The sequence below is a fragment of the Crocodylus siamensis genome, chromosome 1 (genome assembly GCF_052110815.1).
Source record: "Crocodylus siamensis isolate JL-2025a chromosome 1, ASM5211081v1, whole genome shotgun sequence".
NCBI classification, from domain to species: domain Eukaryota; kingdom Metazoa; phylum Chordata; order Crocodylia; family Crocodylidae; genus Crocodylus; species Crocodylus siamensis.
In genome coordinates, this window is record NC_143395.1 from 406,900,634 (window position 1) to 406,919,059 (window position 18,426).

An 18,426-nucleotide genomic window follows, 5' to 3' on the forward strand; every position below is an offset into this window, starting at 1 on the left:
AGCCACTGCCAGCATGGTGAATCAAAAGTGAATGTCTCTCCACTTACAAATCGGTTCATTCTCTACAGGTTAGACTAGCCTGCAAAGATGGACTATCCCTAGCCAAAAGGTATGAAACAACCCTGAGAAAAATGAAGGCTAAATACAAGAGGCACTGCTCAATGGGCTCAGCTGAGAAGGAAAACTGAGGTTCCCATGCCAATTTTAACTCTATTCTAGTGCTTCCAGACCAACTTCTCTCACTGCCCTGGCCTATTTCACCACAACAAAGCAGATGTTGGTCCTACTTACAACGTTGATAGTTTAGATTAACTGATGCATAAAATAAATGAAAATATTTCAGGATGGATAGTCGTATTTTTGTTGTTCAGGGATATTTCATGGGAAGCAAGGAGCATAGTGTGACTGGCATACTCTGGACAAACAGACTAAAATGGAAAATGGTCCTAAGTCTTTTAATATCAGCTTTGTTCTTAGAATAGCTTGATCCTTGCAACTTGTCAACAGGTGAAATAAGTACTATACTTAAGCTGTGGTAAAAAATATATAAATAAAGGTTTTTTTGGCATGCAACATTAAGCATGTACCTCATACTTTGAGTTGGGTGCAAAAACAGAATTTAAAAAGTGATCCTGTTTTGTAACTGCATTAACAAGTACTTTTCCATTTATGGTATGCAAAACAGATGAGACGGCTTGCAGGTTGAACTTAAGCAATCTTAAAAAAGGCTTGCTATAGGAGGAGGAAAAATTGTGAATGGAAGAATTCAAGACCGGGAAGAAGATGTGGTTCAGTACTCCCTTAAAGGTTAACAACAGTGGAAATTCTCTGTTTGGTCCTAATCCAATTTACTGCAAGTGTGTCCTCTGGTTCAATGTAGTTAAAGCAAAGTCATATATGATATGAATGTATGGAGGTGGGCTCTACACTTCTATTGAAATGGGGCCAGATGCTAGGCTTTTGGAGCAGCTAATAGTTAGCCATGTATTTCTGGTGCCTCAGTCATAAGTGAACTATGAACTATTCTCTCTCTACTGTTTTTGCACGTTGGTATTTTTCCTCTTTAAAAACAGGGGCATAAATGAAAATGGCACGTTATAATAGGATATTGTATTCAAAGACCACAGCAATGCAAATCTTGACTTTTACATTTCTACTTACAACTCTTCCCCCATCAGTTCCATTTTTATTACAGCATCCCCCTGAAAGCAGCTGAGAGGGTTGTCTAGTTATTGCACTGAATCTTTTAAGACCATTTTTTAGTTTGAGATATCTCCAACATTTTCACATATGTCCTATGATGGCTGAAGCCAAGGTAAGCTCCAGTCATGCCTTGTAGAACCATGGCAAGACTCATCTTTTTAAAGACTGGTCTAGAAGTGGTGAGCCAGAAGTGCAACATCTTCTGTTTCCCTTTCAAGGGAACTGTCCTGTATGTAAATAAAGTAAGAAAGTTAGCAGTCTGTTACTTTATAGTTACTACATGGTGTTATTGACATTGTCAAGTGGCTGATAAAGTAACAGTTAAGAAAATGGTTAAAAAAGCGCCAGCTCCCATCCCTATGCCCTCTAAAAAATGGAGTACACACTAGAATATTAGGTAGGAGAAATGTTTTTAGCAAGTGGGAAGTAGTACTTGCTTCAAGATTAGATGCACAAATTAATCTCATCATTTTCTGCCCCTTTAACAGTTGTCACATTTAGAAAGCATATTTCTGGTGTGCTTTACAAATAAGTCCTCAGAAATATCTTTCCAGGTAGGGGAGGGAAGGACAGTGAGGCAAGTTGATCTGGAATCACTAGAATGGAGTTAAAATTGGCATGTGAGCCTCAGTCTCCCTGCTTGGCTCAGCTCATTGAGCAATGCCTCTTGTATTTAGCCTTCTTCTTTCTCAGGGTTATTTCATACCTTTTGGTTAGGGGCAGACGTTCAAAAAACTTGAGCCTGAATTGATTCAATCCTTGCAGGCTAAGCTAACCTGCAGAGAATGAACTGATTTGTAAGTGGATAGTAATTCACTTTTGATTCAGGAAATGGAGGCTCATGCCTCTAGTGGCTCAAGCTAGAAGCGAAGGGGCTCTAGGGTGAGCCCTCCTTTCCCTTCCACAATGCTGAGTTGAGGCAGTGGGGCATGGCCAGGCCGTGGCAGGACACTATGATTAGAGAGGGGTTTAAATCTACACCCTGACCTGCACAGTCCCCAGCTGGGCTGTGCTTGGAGGGGGAAGCAACCCTCATGGATACTGTTCTGAAATTGGACACACATCTGCCCCCAGCCACAGCAGCAGCTAGTATTGGGATAGTGTGACCATAACCAGATGCTGGCTGGAGTCTGTGCTGCTGGGTGCTGTGGGAGAAGAGGGGGAGGGGGCAGTGGGGAACAAGGTAGATGCTACTGTCCCCTGGCTGCTGTCTCCACCTCCTTTGCAGCTAGCCAGAACTCCAGCTAGGGAGGAGTATATTGGGGCCAGCCCTGGTCTCTGGAGCACACAACCCAGCCCAGGGCTAAAAAGCATGCTGGAGGGCTATTATTTATCTTAAACCAGCAAGGAGTCTGGAACAGACATTGTATAAACTGGTTTGACCCAAATCAGTTAAACCTGGTTCAATATAATATCAGACTTATCTTAAACCAGTTTCAGCCATTTTGAAACTGGTTTATGGATACTGAACTTATGTTCTGTTACAGGTTTTAAACCAGTTTTTGATCACTTAAACTGGTTTATTTGCAACTTCTGTCACAAGAAAAACTCATTACACCAAGCGCCTGTGGTGGAATATTTTTTTTCATAAACCCTTGCTCTGGAATCACACTATCTTAAATCTTTTTGGCTGTTAAGAAGTCCGGAAGAGCCAAGCATGCATTACTTGAAACCCTCTAGAGCAGTGGTTCTCAAAGTTTATAGACTCAAGACACCCCTTGGCAAATGTCAGCTGTTAGCTTTCACTTGTGTTTTGACTACAGAAAAAAAACAGAGCAATTCTTTGATTGGAAAGACCTTAAAGTCCGCAGCAGGTGAGAATGTTTTTGACACTCTGGATTCCTATTCGGAATCTCTTGGTTAAGTTTGTGAATCACGATGAGAGAGGAAGTTAGCTGCGTTAGTCTGAAGATGAGCAGAATGTGGGGCAGGGTGGCACCTTAACAAGTGAATTTCTAAGGTGACACCCTGCACTGTTTTGTGAATTGTCTGTAGGTGGTTGTACACCTAAAGGTGCTGATGTTAGGTGACACCCTTAAAAGGATCTGTTTGAGAATCACTGCTCTAGATTAACATTTTCTGAAACCTGACATCACTTTCACTTATTTTAAATTCCTAAGACTTACCTTGCTGCAACGCCTCTATTTACAGCGACAGCCAATACAGTGGGGTATATAGCACCTACAACAGACCCAATTAATCCTCCTCTGACTACAGCACAGGATGAGCAGTTTAGATCACCTGGATGACAAAGACATTTCCACATCAAGATGAAATATGACTAATTTAGGGTTGGGCAAAACACGGCCCACTGGCTGGATATGTTCTGCCAGGCACTTTCATCTGGCCTGCAGCACCCCACCACCAGAGAACTGTACCCCGCCCAGCCCTTCTGCCTGCAAAGATGGGAGCGAGGAGCCCATGCATAGCCACCAACACACGCTATTGTACTTAGCTCCCACCCTCATGGGTGGAATTCATAGTTTCTGGGGTCGGAAGGGACCTGAGTAGATCATCTAATCCGACCCCCTGCTGGGCAGGGCTTCTGCTATAGATGCTGCATCCCCCCCATGGGAACCTGCTCAGCTTGCTCCAGGGAGAAGGTAGGCAAGTAGGGGGGCTGGGGTGGAGCTTCAGTTGCAGCTGCACAGAAACATGGAGCAGTACAGAGCCCATGCCTAGAGGAATGGCAGGAGCATGGAGGGGGTAGGGACCAGCAGCAGGCGGGGATGCTTGTGCCAGGCACAGGTACTGGTGCCTGGCAGCGTGGAGCTCCAGCCACTGCTGGGTAAGAAATGCATCCTGCCTGGCCTGTCTCTATCGCAGGGGCTCTGTGTGGTGTGCCTGCAGCTTGCACACTTGCACCACAGGAAGCCCCATGCTAGAGCCAGCTGCCTTCCCTGCCCCTGCTGTGCAGGTCCCTGGGCTCTTTCGGAGTGAAGGAAGCCCCAACCCCTGCTTCCTTGCAGAGTCCAGCACAGAGCTTCCCTTGTGAGCGCAAGAGCTGCAGGCATGCCGTGCACAACCCCTACAATAGAGGTGGGCCGGGTAGGCTGCGTTTCTCACTCCCATGAACAGTGCTGCCTGGAACCGCAGCCTGCTGGGTACCAGCACCTCTGCCAGGGACAAGCACCTGAAGCACCCCCACCTGCTGCTGCTGTTTACAGCAGGGGCTGCATTCCATGGAGGGAGTGTGTGTGGGGTGGGGGGGGGTCTCCCCACCCTCCCTCCACAACTCCTACCAACATATAGACACATCCGAAGAGACTCTATGCCCACCATACAGCCATACCTACTTCACAACTCTCCATACCCCACCACATATGCACAATATACAAGAGTAAGACTTCATTTCTGAGAATTTATGCAATCCCATCCACGTACAGTAAGTACACAAACACAAGTCATGACAAATATTTTTTGGAATAAAATAAAAATATGTTATAGTCAGTGTTTGACTTTTAGTGTATGATTTGGTTTTTCACTCATTCTAAGACAGACCCTCCTTCCCAAAGCTAGTATTTCTGAGGGGTAAGGGGAAGGACTCCTAGTGGCAAAGCTCGGCATTAGAGGGTGGGACTTCTTGTCCCAATATGGTGACCATGGGTGGGGCAACTGTCAAGGGGTGGGGCTAATCATATAGCTCTTGACAGCTCACCAAGACTCCTTAGACAAAATAATTGCCCACCCCGGTCTAATCTATATTCTAACGTAAATTAAAGGGGCAGGCTCAATGAAGACATCATTTCAACAGAGAATTAAATAACCTAAAAAAGGAGGTTACCTCTTTTGTTGAGCTGCTCTCCGATTCAGTTACCTACACCATTTAAAAATTGTCACTGAATTTGGATTGCTGTATCACTGCACTTTTCATGACATTAACACACTAAAATGCAGCCAGGCATCAATTTTAAAATAACCCATTCCCAGAATACTTTCAGATGGATCCATTTACAAGCTGTAACTTAGAAAAAACTTGTCCTATGCATACTGTGACAAAACCCTAGGCTGTTGGGGTGCTTCCAGAGATGCACCCTCGTCACAGTTCCTGTGATACTCTCCCAGGATCAGCCTCCTCCCAGCCACAGCCAGCTCCCTCCCACTCAGGACCTCCATTTCCCCTCTCCTCACTGGAAGCCTCCTGTCTAGCCACCCCATAAGGGTCACTGCCTGCAGCAGATTCCACACACTCTCCCCTGCCCCCAGCTTTCAGAGTAGCCAGGGAATCCTTCAGAGCATTTCTGTTTGTGCATGCCTGACAGACACCCTCTTCCACTCAGCTTGAAGAATAAACTGCTCGCTTCAGGCCTTGCTATATTACCTCCACCCTGCCCCTCATAAAATGCAACGTTTTTAACACTTCAGGAGTTCTCTGCCAGAAAAGTTTATGCTCTTGGTAAAACAGTGAACTCACTGACAATTGTATGTAATTTGACATAGGAAACACCACAATAATGCCTATGATAAGACTGAGCAACAACCTTACCTGCCAATAAAGGCCCGACGAGAAGCCAGTTGTAACTTACGGTTGTTATGACTAATGGGAGGAAAGTCAGTGACATTACAGATGGTGTGCCAGCCTTTGGGATATTTAGGAGGCGCCTGAATGAGCTGTGTGCTATGAAGCCACATATGGTTGCATTTAGTCCAAGTAATAATGGGGCATATTTCATATGGTGCCTGTGGAAAAGAGAAAAGATTATTTGTAGAGCCGTGCGCTAGAGATGAAGGTTGCCTTCTTGGTCCTATTACTACAATGAACCGTTCAAGGAATAGGAGGTGGATAATTTTACAAGAGGACAGAATCTCATGCTTCAGAGACTACCTTGAAATGGTAAGAATCAAGAATGAATAGTATGCATGTCAGAGTAGAGTACATGGACATACACAAGTAGTTGCAGATGGATGGAGGTGGCCCATTTGCACACCAAAAACACAATTTTTGAGGAGTAAGAATCTAAGCTGGTACTGGAACCCAGAGGTCCTGAAAACAGTCATCTGTATTAACTAAAGAAAAGGTGTCCCAACAATTACCTTCTAATGAAAGGGCTGCAGGGAGGAAAAAAGAGGGTACACTCAATATCATGCTAACCCCTAGTCCAGCCCTCATACCTAAAGCTTTCTCAAAGCTTAGACTGGAGTTTAATTACCCCTGATTAAACAGCAAAAGCCAACCCAGTTTGGCAATACAGGGTCTGGATATTTTGAGTCAAACTTTCATATCTATGTTAAAAGTTACATCCAACTTGTTTAACCATGGCCAATGCCTTCAGTCTTTATGTAGAACTCTACTGAAAAACGAGGTGGCATAATAAAAAAGAATAAGATACAGATAATTGAAATTGCAACATGCACCACGGTTTGTCTGAACAGATAAGATAAAGTCCTTGCCTCAGAGCTGACACTCTAAATAGCAGAGACAGACAGACGAAAGATTGAAGGCCACATCTTGACTTCTACTCTAAAACCAGATACAGGTAACTAGGCTTGGGGACAGTCCCATTCAATTCAGTGGGGTTATGAAAGGCATCGAGGCTTAATTTACGAATGAGAGTGTTTGCAAGGTGAAGGGATTTGTTAGGTCCTGGCCCACCTTCCATCCTACCCAAAATTAGCCCTTTGCCCCTTGTTCCAACCTCTTTTGATACTGCTGGTCCAAGAGGCAGAAGTTTAGTAAACAAAAACAAGTGAAGACTGATTACAGAAGGTTGTCAGAGATTATGATAAGAGGCAAGTATTAACAAGTGTTACCAAGAATGACATTTGATATGAAGCAACAGGTGGTGTATTATCTATCTATCCGGGGTAACTGCTTAAGTTCCACATCCTTACCTCCAATCCTTTCTCTTGTTTCCCTACTTCTTATGTTGCAACACTAAATTGAATGTAGAACTGCCCTAGCCACTCAACTATCCAATCAGTCTCTCTCAGAGCTCTCCTGTTCCATCTCTTCTGCTCTGTATACACAGGTGATTTTGAACCAAGGTGCTGTGGCATCTTAAGGTGCCTTGAGCAATGTTAGCACTGTTGCATAAGCAAACATGCTTCATAAGATAAACCTAGGGATTTCAGATAGGCTTTCGTGGTGTTAAAACATGTTGACCTGTCGTGGTCCTTTTTGCAACAGAAGAACTGCTTTATATTTTTGTTGCCAAAAAATAGGGAAAACTAAGAGCTGGTATTTTCTGAGAGGTACCCTGAGTTTAAGAAAGTTGAGAACCACTGGTATAAATGTTCACGAAAGAGAGAGAGAGAAAGAGACAGACAGACAGACAGACACACACACACACACACACTCTCTCTCTCTGTCTCTCTCGCTCAGTGGCTAGGGCTCTTCCCTGGTATGTGGCAGTCCTGGGTTAAGGTATCTGCTCCAAATGAGACAGAGCAGGGGCCTGACCTTGGATTTCTTTCCTTTTGAAAAGAAGCCAAGATCACCAGGTTATTTTGCTGTGGGTGAGGGCAAGTCTCTCAACAGAAAACTGCATCCACAATTGCATTCTCACAGAAAGTTTGAGCAAGCAGGCATTTTTGAGAAGAGGAAAAAGTTTCTGTCGAACTCCTGACCATCTTCAGTCACCAGCTTTTTTGATTTATGCTGTCTGCCTAATGTTATAGATTCAGGTATAGTACAATAGCTTGGGTGGGAACAAATTTGAGAGGACACAAGGATCAGGATGGAAGGTTCCCACAGCTACTGGTGCTATCTGTTGTTCTGATCCTGGCCACTGAGGTGTCTGGTGCCTCAAACAGGCATTGACTTCTAGCAGGGACAATTTTGGAGCTTCTCTCTATATGACAGGAAGAGCTGCATGCCCACAGCCACACCAGGGCTCCTGGTCTGGGAAAGAGGTGGGGGAGCATTGCCCCCTGCTCCCTTCTTACAAACCAGTCCAGGATGGGAAGAGGGAGCGGCAGTACAAAGTCCCCACCCCCGGGCAATCCCTGCTGCTCCTCTCCTCTCTGGGACTGGATTGAGAGGGGGGCACATGCAAGCAAAATTTTATTACAAGGGAGATCTAGGTGTGTGGCCTGAACGGCCCTCTATAGCACACAAGGCCTATTAAATTTAGTGAGGCTCCAGAGGCGCAAGTGTTATGCTAGCCCAGATTGGTTTACAACATGGGGGATTTTATTTTCCCTATGACAGAACAGAACAGAAAGGTTCTATTTTAGTACAGTAACAAAATCAAGAAATGGAACTAAACAGATCTATTTTATTAGCTTGATTAGCATGGAACGATATTTACTTGATTCTAAGATAAGTTCTCCCTACCTAGCTTTTATGAGGCCCTCCTGAGCCAGGCAGTGGTATGGTGGTCTGAGGTTAGATCCCTAAATAGTCCAGAATGAGCCAAGTCAAACAAAGTGAGATCAACCTAGTCGGGTTCAGAATTTTATAAAGTTGCTGAGCTTCACTGAGAGAGATAAAAGGAGCTATAGAGGAAGAAGTATTACACTGTTTAGAAAGGTTTCTGCTCTGGGGTTTAAGTAAGTGATCTGAAGGGAGAAAAAGCTAGGCAGAGACTGTAATGACTGGCTGAACTAGAAGTCTATGAAATAAAGCCAAAGAGGCACCCTGTCCCTTACAACTCTCAGCATTTAGCTTCCTGTGAGGCTTTTCTGCAGATGCATAAACTCTGGTTGTGCCAGGGCAACCCAGAATAAGGTTCATGTCTCTGGCTGCTCCTGTCCTGTCCAAGAGCCATCAAAACCAGATTATAACATGCTTAAACAAGTTTTGTTAAACTGCCCAAAACTCTGAGGAATAACAAATTATGAAGAGAGTATCTTGTTACAAGTTCCTCTGCTGATCTATTTAAGCTAAAACTTCTTTTTATAATTGACTGGTGTTGAGCACCAAGGTGATCAACAACAGGTAGGAATATTTGGGCTCTACTATGGATTGGCCACTACCCTGTGCCAATGGATCACAACCTCCTTCCGAATCCACTGATAATGTTAAACCAAGTAGGGCTTGTGTACCCTTGTGGTACTAAGTGAGTGTACTGGACCAGGAAAAGCCCTGGTTTTCACCATACTCTTTCCTCCCTCCACTAGCATGTATAAGCTCCATGTTGCTACCTAGTTTAGTTGACACAGGGCCACAATTCCCTCCTGTTAATATAAAGAGACTTGTTTAGAAAAGTAAAAAAAAACCAACCCTCCCCCTCCCAAAAGGAGTACTTCTTCGGGCAAGGGGAGAGACTTCCAGTGCCAAAGGTCAGGGGTGAGGGGGAGGACCCGCATGATCCAGGGACTACAGGGCAGACCCTACAATGAAAGACTGTGGGACCTAAACCTGTTCAGCCTTCACAAGAGAAGGCTGAGGGGGGACCTGGTGACTGTCTATAAACTCACTAGGGGGGACCAGAAGGGTTTAGGGGAGACACAGTTTCCCCTAGCGCCCCCGGCATGACAAGGAACAATGGACACAAGTTATTAGACAGCAGATTTAGATTAGACATCCGCAAGAACTACTTCACAGTTAGGGAGCCTAGGAGCTGGAACCAACTTCCTAGGAAAGTGGTGCTGGCTCCTACCCTGGGGATCTTTAAGAAGAGGCTTGATGCCTACCTGCCTGGACTCATTTGAGTCCAGTCTTTTCTCCCGCCCAGACGGAGGGGCCAGACTTGAAGATCTACAAGGTTCCTTCCAACCCTACTTCTACGATTCTATGAATAAATGTCTGTCCAATCCATACACTTGTAAATATGTGAAAGATTTTCAAATAGAAAAGTAAGACAAGAAATCACAAAAAAGGCTTTAAAAGTACTTTGCTGGCAAAATGAGATGGGCGTATCACTTACTGATCTTCTGCTGGAAGCTGTGGGAATATCTCTTCCAGAACTTTTTTTTTCTGATTCTTTACATTTTCTTTTGGAGAATTTAGTTTTGGGGACTCTGTTGGTGTCATTGTGAGGCTCTGCATCAAAAAATAAATAAAAAAAGGTTTTAGTTAAGTAACATTGCCCCAACATAATCCCAGCTAACTTTTCCATGCACAGATAAATGTACCAAAGAAATACTTACCACCCCTAACATTTAGAAGTATCACTGGGACCTGCAGGGCATGAGCAAAGTCGGTGAAATTTATAGCTACATAAGCCCTGATAAACAACCTTCCTTAGTGGGGGTGGGAAATCAGTCTACGAAGGAAGGCCAAGAAAATACAAATGCACTGAGATGCCTAGTCTCTTTTCTTTCCTTGTAGTTGACAACTTGACATTTATTTTTACCCTGCACAGATACGCATGTTCAGAAGGAGTGAGACAGGCTCAGATAGTTCAAGGGTTTTAGTCAACACACTGTAAAATGATAATACTTGGCAAAGCATTCCTATTGCCATCCTCTCTCTTCTAGATTGAAGAGAGAATGATCCATAGCAGGGGTGGGCCATTACTTTGGCTGGAGGGCCACTTAATGAGCAAGGGTAGCCATCTTGGGACCAGATATCTTGCCCCACACCCCTGACCTTTGGCACTGGAAGTCTCTCCCCTTGCCCCAAGAAGTACTCCTTTTGGGAGGGGGAGGGCTGCCATCCTGGAACTGGGAAAAAACCTCCAAAGCATGTACTAAAAATCAAATGCCTACTATAACCTTTTTAAAAATATTTATTTCAAAAATGTATTTTTGTCCTGATTTGTATGAGTTTGTGTAGTGTGTGTGTATATGTATATATGTATATATATATATAGAGGCGATAGCATAATGAAGTCTTACTCTTGAACACTGTGGGGAAGGGGTGTGTATGGGTTTTGTGGGGGATGTATTTTTGGGGATGTGTGGGTGTGTACGGGGTCTATGGGTGTGGAGGGGTTGTTGGCATGCAGCCCTCCTATAAACACGCCCCTGCCACCTGCAGTAGTGGCACCAGCAGGCAGTCGGCCCTTGGGGCATTCACAGCCCACAGCAGGTGGAGCCGCTCAGGACTGCACATGGCCGGGCTGCCAGCTCCATCGCATAGGACTCATGCAGATCTTGGGTTCTCTGCCTGAGCCCTGTGCTGCCAGGAGAAGCCCCACATGATGAAGCTAGTGTCACAGGTCACAGGGCTCGGCAGGGAGAGGGCCCCGCCAACCCTGCTCCATAGCACAGAGCTCCCTGTTGTTCCCCACAACCTGCACGTATCAGCGAGCGGGGCTGGGCTGCTGACTCAGTTGTGCAGAGCTCCTCTGGAGGCACACGGCTCAGGCGGACAACCCAGGAACTGCGTGGGAGCCCTGTGTAGGGTGGCCATCCTAGAGGGCATTCCAGTTTTCTGCTATTCTGTCCTCTGTTTTATTCTTTAAGAGAAAATACGCTATTAAAATTGGTCTCAGTATAACCAGGGAAGAGGCTGACAGCCTGAGCACAAGGGTGGCTGGTACTTACTCCCCTTTCCAGCCCCCAAAGACAAACAATGCCCCTGTCCCATTCACACGTATGTCATTATTTAAGAGAAAAACAGAGGACATAAAGGCATCCGGTTTTATATCATAGATTTCATAGACATTAGGGCTGGAAGGGACCTCGGGAGATCGAGTCCAGCCCCCTGCCCAAAGGGCAGGAAGTCAGCTGGGGTCATAGGATCCCAATATCAATAGAGGACAAGCGGGCTGTTCTCTATGATGGCCACTCTAGCCCTGCGTGATGGACCCAGGTGGATCCGTGCCCCTGCGGCTCCCTGCACACTGCCTGCTGCATCTGCCCTGTAGCTGCTGTTACCGCTTCCCTACCTGTGGGGCTGGGGTCAAGGCTGTCCTGTGGGCAAGGGTGGGAGCGCACCATGCACTGCCCCCACGGGAGTGAACAGGGCTTAGCTACATGCGAACACACCAAGAGCACCCTGGGGCCTGACTGGATGCAGTCAGTTGGTAGGCACCCACGCACAGGCTGGATGCAATCACCTGGCGGCACATATCCAGCCCACCCCTGGGATCTACAGAACGGGTTTCCTCAAACTTGCAGCCCAGAGTTTTCTTCCTTCGGATGAACTGAGTATTTCCAAGGTGATGCAGTCATGTTCTTTAAGCTTCTGGCTTACTTAATTCTCGGGCAGACGGGCAAGTCCCAGTGGCTCCGCAGAGATGGCTCGCGTTGAAAACACGGGCAGCGAACAGGATCTAACCCACACGTTTAAACCTAAAATGGAACAACAAACAACCTAAGTTTCAAGGTCTGGAAAGATTTCAGTCCCACGGGGTGTACCCCAAGTCCCCGGGCTGGCGTTATCGCCTGCATGGTCGGAGCTGCTGGGCAACCATCCCCACACGGTCTTCTCCAAAAACCACCAGCTTTCATTTCCATCCTATTGCAATTAAAGGCATTGGGCGGGGGAGGGGGCAAGAATCTAGCTGGTCTCGCCTCCTCCGACCCGAGTCCTCGTCGCTCCCCGCACAGGGGCAGCTGCGGGAACGGGGAGCCAGGATCAAGCACAGGGCCAGACCACTGCACCCAGCCGACGTCCCCCGAGGCCCCAGACGCCCCGCAGGGCACGGGCAGCGCGGACAGGAGTGACCTTTCCCCGTTACCTGTCCGGCGCCCGCAGTAGGCCCCGCCCCGCCCCCGGCCGCCATCTTGCCCCGCGCCGCGCGGCTCCCATTGGACGCCCAACACGGCGGCCGCAGATTGGTCGCGGGCCACGTTGCTAGGGGTGGAGCAGGGCGCCTCCATGGAGACGGTGCTGAGCGGCCCCCTCCCTCTCGTCAGGATCCTGACAGCACCGAGGGGCGGGGGCGGCCTCGCCCGCCCGCCCGCAGCGCCGCCCCGGCCCCTCCCGGCCCCTCATGGCCCCCGCCAGCGCCGCCAGAGCCGTGGAGCGGCCCCCCGCCCCGCTCTGTCCCCCCGAGGCGGGACGGAACCGGAGACTGGTTGAGAGTGCGGGGCTGCTCCCGGCCCCGGCCCGAGAGCGCGTCTAACTAGTGCCGGGGGCTCACGTGTGGACGGTGCCGGACGAAGCGCTCCACGGGCCCTGCGCAGCACCTGCCTCTCGCGCAGAGCCAGCATGCCGGTCCGGAGGAAAGGTGGGCTCCGGGGCACCTGCCGCCTGCTCTCACCTGCCGGGGCCACTGAGACCAGTTTGAATAGCATATTTTAAGAAAAAGGCGGGGAAAGATTCTGAGAGGATGTTATAAGAAAAAAGGGGGAAAAATGTGATAGGATGTTTTAAGAAAAAGAGAAAAAAGTTTTTAAGAGGATGTCTTAAGAAAAAGGGAGATTTTAAGAGGTGGTTTTAAGAAAAGGGGGAAAAAAGATTTTGAGAGCAAGTTTTTTAAAAAGGGAGATTTTGAGAGGATGTTTTGAGGAAAAGAAAACAGGAAATTTTATGAGGGTATTTTAAGAAAAAGTGAGAAAAAAAATTTTAATCAAATGTTTTAAGAAAAAGGGAGCTTATAAGAGGATGTTTCAAGAAAAAGAAAGTGGGAGATCTTATGAGGATATTTTAAGAAAAAGGTAGAAGAAAATATTTTTAATCGGATTTTTTAAGAAAAAGGGAAATTGTAAGAGGATACCAAAAGAAAAAAAGATTTTAAGAGGATAATGTAAGAAAAAGGAACAAAAGAAATCTGGAATGGCTTCAGTCAGAGTTGGCAACCCTGGTTTTGAAATAAATGCGTCCTGTTTGGCATAAGGGCAAGATTGAGCAGGTCTAATTTAAGTTGAGGTTTCATCTAAAAAAAAAATAAAAGAAAGCTTTTATAAAACCTAACTCGTAATCAAGACATAGTGCTTTCACCATTAATTGTCTGTGTGCTGTCTGTCTGTCTGTGTGTGTGTATGTGTATGTAGCTATGCAGGACGGGGGGGTGGTGGTTTATGCACAACTTTGGTAAGAATTGCATTTTTCAATGATCACATTAGAAACAGGGTGTGCATCCCTTTGGTTGCTGGAAAAATCAAGCTTATTATGCTTCACATTCTTTCCTGCCTTGTTACAAACACAAAATAATAGTTATTGTTCCTAGTTATTATTCCTAGTTTCGGTTCGAAAATGTGCTGATAGAACAAAATATAGTAAGCAACTAACTGTTCTTAGACGCATCATCTTGCTACAGCTTCAGGCTCTTGACCTGGTGCCGTCAAAATGTGGGACAGAGAATTCAAGTCAGTATTACTAAAACATGAACGTGGCTAAATTTAGTACAACTTCAAATTAATTTCTGTTAATTAAATATCTTCTGCTGTGCTAGTCACAGGATTCTGAGTTTCTGATATAAAGGAGTGCATAAGCCGGCGTTGTTTGAAAGACTGTTACACAATCCTACCTAATTTTTTTTGATTTGATCGTTAAGTGTGCAGAGCACAGAGTAAAACTAATTTTAAGCCTGTAAAATGGTTTATTAAGCAAAATAATAGCTGACAGTTACTTATGTGCAACCTCGATGGAGTACTATAATCCCTTGATGATGTCCCTTTAATTCTTAGTGTTGTGCTGTAAAAACATCCTGCTCCATTCTGGATGTGGTGTACTGTTCTTGCGCACAACTGTTGAGTTAAGGGTGCATCAGTTTGTAAATTTGAGCCGTAGCTTTGAATTAGATTATTTTTATGTGGGCATTTTTCTGAATTGAATATTTAGCTGTGCAGCTTAACCTCCTGATACAAACTTGATGCTGGATTTACGGGACAAAATTGCACGGCTTATATTATGCATGGGGTGAAACACATGGTTCCTTCTGGTCTTATCTAGGATTTTTTCTTGTTTCAAGAGAACATACCTGAAATATAATCTTGTTTTTAATGTGTCTAATTTCTTTTACACAATTGTAGGCACATGTTTTGACAGTTTTTAAATATGCTGTCCATAAACCAAAATGGCTCCCTTGAAACAATTGGGCTGTCATATCAATTAAAGTGTTAGATTTGGAAGTGTGAATATACTTACCTTTAGGTATTAAATGCTATTATTAAAATATGATTGCACATGTATAGTAGAGGATTTTAAAATGTTAGTGAATCAGCTGCTTTATTTATTATGTATTGGAACTACTTAAAATTTATAGTCCCTTTCGTGCATTTGCACTTAGAAAATGTGATTAAAGGGATATTTTCAACTTGAAAATCATTCTTCCATTGGAAAATGTTGTGTCTGCCATTGTTACAGGTAATCCCTAAATATCCTATAACAAAGGGAGATTAAAGGGATTTTTTTCCTTCTATGTTTTGGTTTGTTTCCTTTAATCCTATGACAGCACAATTCATATTGCAAGTTACGCTGTTTTCTTGATGGCCTCTTTCACTTTTCTGGCCTTATGCACTGGGGAGTTCATATTCACATGTTGTCTTCTCCAGCATGTGGCTTGGGGAAACCTTTTTGTACAATGTCCTCTTTGCTCTGCCAGAGTGTGTATTCTGGTCACAGCAGTAGCCTCAGCAAAGCCAGAAGTGAGTGTTGGCAAGCGGGTATGTGCAGAGAAAAAAGGGAGCAAGTTATCCTGTCGTACCTGGTGTGTTGATCTTTTGCCTGATCAAATTAATCATCAAAAAATAGGAGTAGCAGCAGAAAAACTTCTGTAAATGAAGATAAACAAATTCTGACATTCAACGTCCTGTAACAGCCTCGTTACAACAAAATTATTTAAAATTAGTCACTTTTTGTAGTATGTCCCTGTTCTTCAAAAGGGACATATATTTGAGGTTTTATATTAGGAGGAGTCCTCCTCTTCCCCTATTACCTTTTAATGTCACACAAGTTCCTGTCTGATATATATATTTATCCCTACTTGCGGTAATGCAAGGCAATTGACATTTTGTAACTGGGGCGAGGGGCAGTTTGGACAACATGAAGAGATTCGTCTGTTTGCAGCCACTGAAAACAGTTAATAAATTAATAAATTCTTAATAAGAAAGCAACATGTTATAGGTTCAGAATAAGACTGGTGGTAGTGTAATTCATATTAGTTCATATGTAAATTGGTCTGATGTACCCTTTTGCTTCTTAGGATACTTTCTTTGGAGCATGAGGTGTTGTATTTACTGCTGTGATTGTGCTGTGATTAGAAATGACTTCAGTCTCTATGGTTTATAGTCCCTCACCTTTTTACTAGTCGTATTTGTTATTTATTGGTCATAACCCTTCCTATACGTTTTATGCATTACACAGCCACAAGAAGTGAACAAACATTTCTTTTTTTGTTTTATGTGCCTGAGGCTGGGGAGGCGGGGAGGGTAGACAGCTGCTGTGGTTGTGGGTTGCAGCAGCAGCTGTCTGCCCTCTGCCATCTCATCCTCGATTCCAAGATGAGGGGCTGTCCCCCATGTTAAATGGGTGGGGGGACACCTCATTTTGGATTTGAATAAAATGGTAGGTCACTTTTTTTATATATCTTTTAGGTTCCTGTGAACTTATGTTAGCCTGTACGCCATGAGCTACCTGTTGCTTCCTGGATACTTATTTATTTGTATGCCCATTGAATTCAGTTAGGAAATTAAAATGTAAAAATATTAAAGCAGTTCAGTTGTACATCTCTGTAAGGTCACAGCTCTGGAAATAGCCCACTGTACCATGGAGTTAGTCCATAAATATTCTTGTACATCCTGTTTTCCATGGACTGCGTGGCATCTTTTATTTTTTTCCTCAAAGCCAAGTCTCTTAAATCAACAAATGAGACTTAATCTAGCCAGTACTGTGAAGTAGCAGAATCTTATGATAAAGAGAGGATGAATTTTATGGTGATAATGCAGGGAGCTACTTGCATTTTGTATGTCATCAGTGGAAAACGAGGGGAACTAGAGTGCTTTCTAAACCTTAGATAAAAAAATTTAAACCTGGTGTCTTAATAGTTGGGAACTAATAATCTATATCATGGTTATGAATGCCAACTCCTATGGAATTCACCAGGAGCTACATGTAAGAACATACAAATTCCTGTACACGGTCAGTTCAGAGGTCCATCTTGCTCAGGACCCTGTCTGCAACAGTGCCAAGTAGCTCCACAAAAAACAGCATAAGAAACAGGATATGCGTAAGAGTGATAACCTTCCATCTATCAGGAGTCATAGGGTTTATGTTCCATCCCTTGTGTTTAATAGCCTCGGATAGACGTATCGCTAAAATTGTCTGGTCCCTTTTTGAACCTGATTATTGTGTTGATCTTCATAATGTGCTATGGCAGTGAGCTGCAGAAGTTTAAAGGATCATAGGAAAGGAGGGCTGGAAGGAAGGGACCTAATGAATCTGACTTAACTAGACAAAGTGTCTGTCCAACCTACTCTTGAAAGTTTCTGAGGATGGAGATCCCTCAGTTTTTGTAGGTAGCCTGTTCCAGTGCTTGTGTCAAGAAGCCTCCCCCCCAAAACAAACAAACAAACAAACAAACAAAACTGAAACAAAAAACCAGAAACAAACAGAAAAACAAACTCTGCCTTTTGTTTGTTTTAACCCTGCTGCCTGACCATTTCACTGGATGGGCACATGGATCGTTTGTGTGCTTCACACCTTTGAAAGTCAGGCTACTTTGATATGTAAATATGGTGTTAGATGTCTATCTTTTGGCACTACTGAGGTTAAAAAATACTGGTATTTTTAATTATATGAATACTCTGTGTAGCCTGCTAAGTGAGAGAATCTAGTAAATGTAGAAAAGATAGGGTTTTGTGCTTCTATTTCATTTGTTACAAAATGCTGATACCACATTGTTAACATCTCCAGTTTTTCTGTCCTTTCAGTTGCCGATCTGTTGTAGAATGTCTTTTGCCAAATATGCAGTCGCGAGCCCCATTTTTCACTTCAGGTTATATTGAATCCAACTGTGACTTCCTGCAGTGAAACTGACTGGGAGCAATGCAGAGCCATTGGTTAGGATGTAAGCTTGTGACTGCAACAAGAACAATTTTAGTTTTATGTGGGTTAAGGACGTGTGCTGGAGCAATTCTTTACCTTAAACTTTTAAGACTCTCACAAGAAAACAGAAGCTTAAACTTGGGGTTGCTGTCATGACTCTCTAATCTTTTCCAATCCTGTAGGTTTCTCAGGATGAGAAACTATTACTGCAATCAGTAAGAGATATTTACATTTAAAAAAATTGCAGGAGCAGACATAACTAGGCAACGTTCATTTTTTCACATTCCTGAAGTGTAGACCTTAAGAGCAACACTAAAAGTCATGAGAGTTGACAACACTAAAATTTAGGGTTTGGAGTATTTTGTGAGAAGGAAGGCTTTTGATGTCAGCATGAATCTCTTTGCTGCTGCTACTGCTGTCTTTGCTGTTAGAGTGCAGTTCCTTCTAATCACATTTGT

The 18,426-nt window shown here is 44.4% G+C and overlaps 2 protein-coding genes across 14 annotated transcripts in view; one reads left to right on the plus strand and one right to left on the minus strand.

The window, feature by feature from the left end:
* Positions 1 to 439: 439 nt before the first annotated feature.
* LOC149875361 (transmembrane protein 126A-like) lies at positions 440 to 12,774 on the minus strand. 4 transcript variants are annotated; one of them, XM_090030648.1, is made up of 6 exons: positions 12,717 to 12,774; positions 12,230 to 12,327; positions 10,014 to 10,129; positions 5,690 to 5,883; positions 3,330 to 3,444; positions 440 to 1,430 (listed from the first exon to the last, which is right to left on the minus strand). In XM_090030648.1, exons 3-6 carry the CDS (start codon positions 10,118 to 10,120, stop codon positions 1,247 to 1,249), a joined length of 600 nt encoding a protein of 199 aa, XP_089886774.1. In that variant the 5' UTR covers positions 10,121 to 10,129; positions 12,230 to 12,327; positions 12,717 to 12,774; the 3' UTR covers positions 440 to 1,246. The 4 variants fall into 4 exon arrangements, with proteins under 4 accessions (XP_089886774.1, XP_089886776.1, XP_089886772.1 ...); XM_090030650.1 differs by lacking the exon at positions 12,717 to 12,774 and adding an exon at positions 12,550 to 12,688; XM_090030646.1 differs by lacking the exon at positions 12,717 to 12,774 and having other exon boundaries at positions 12,093 to 12,231.
* A 105-nt stretch (positions 12,775 to 12,879) lies between these two features.
* DLG2 (discs large MAGUK scaffold protein 2) overlaps positions 12,880 to 18,426 on the plus strand; it is a 1,617,582-nt gene continuing 1,612,035 nt past the window's right edge. For all 10 annotated transcript variants that reach the window (XM_090030660.1, XM_090030651.1, XM_090030653.1 and 7 more), the window contains exon 1: positions 12,880 to 13,208. In XM_090030660.1, the coding sequence (XP_089886786.1) occupies positions 13,190 to 13,208 (19 nt within the window). In that variant the 5' untranslated portion in view covers positions 12,880 to 13,189. The remainder of the gene's footprint in view (positions 13,209 to 18,426) is intronic.

Excerpts from the sequence above, each read along its gene's own strand:
- LOC149875361 (XM_090030646.1), bottom strand. Across the intron at positions 3,445-5,689 it reads CGTCGGGCCTTTATTGGCAG|GTGATCTAAACTGCTCATCC; the intron begins GTAAGGTTGTTG and ends TTTGTCATCCAG. Across the intron at positions 1,431-3,329 it reads AATAGAGGCGTTGCAGCAAG|GACAGTTCCCTTGAAAGGGA; the intron begins GTAAGTCTTAGG and ends ATTTACATACAG.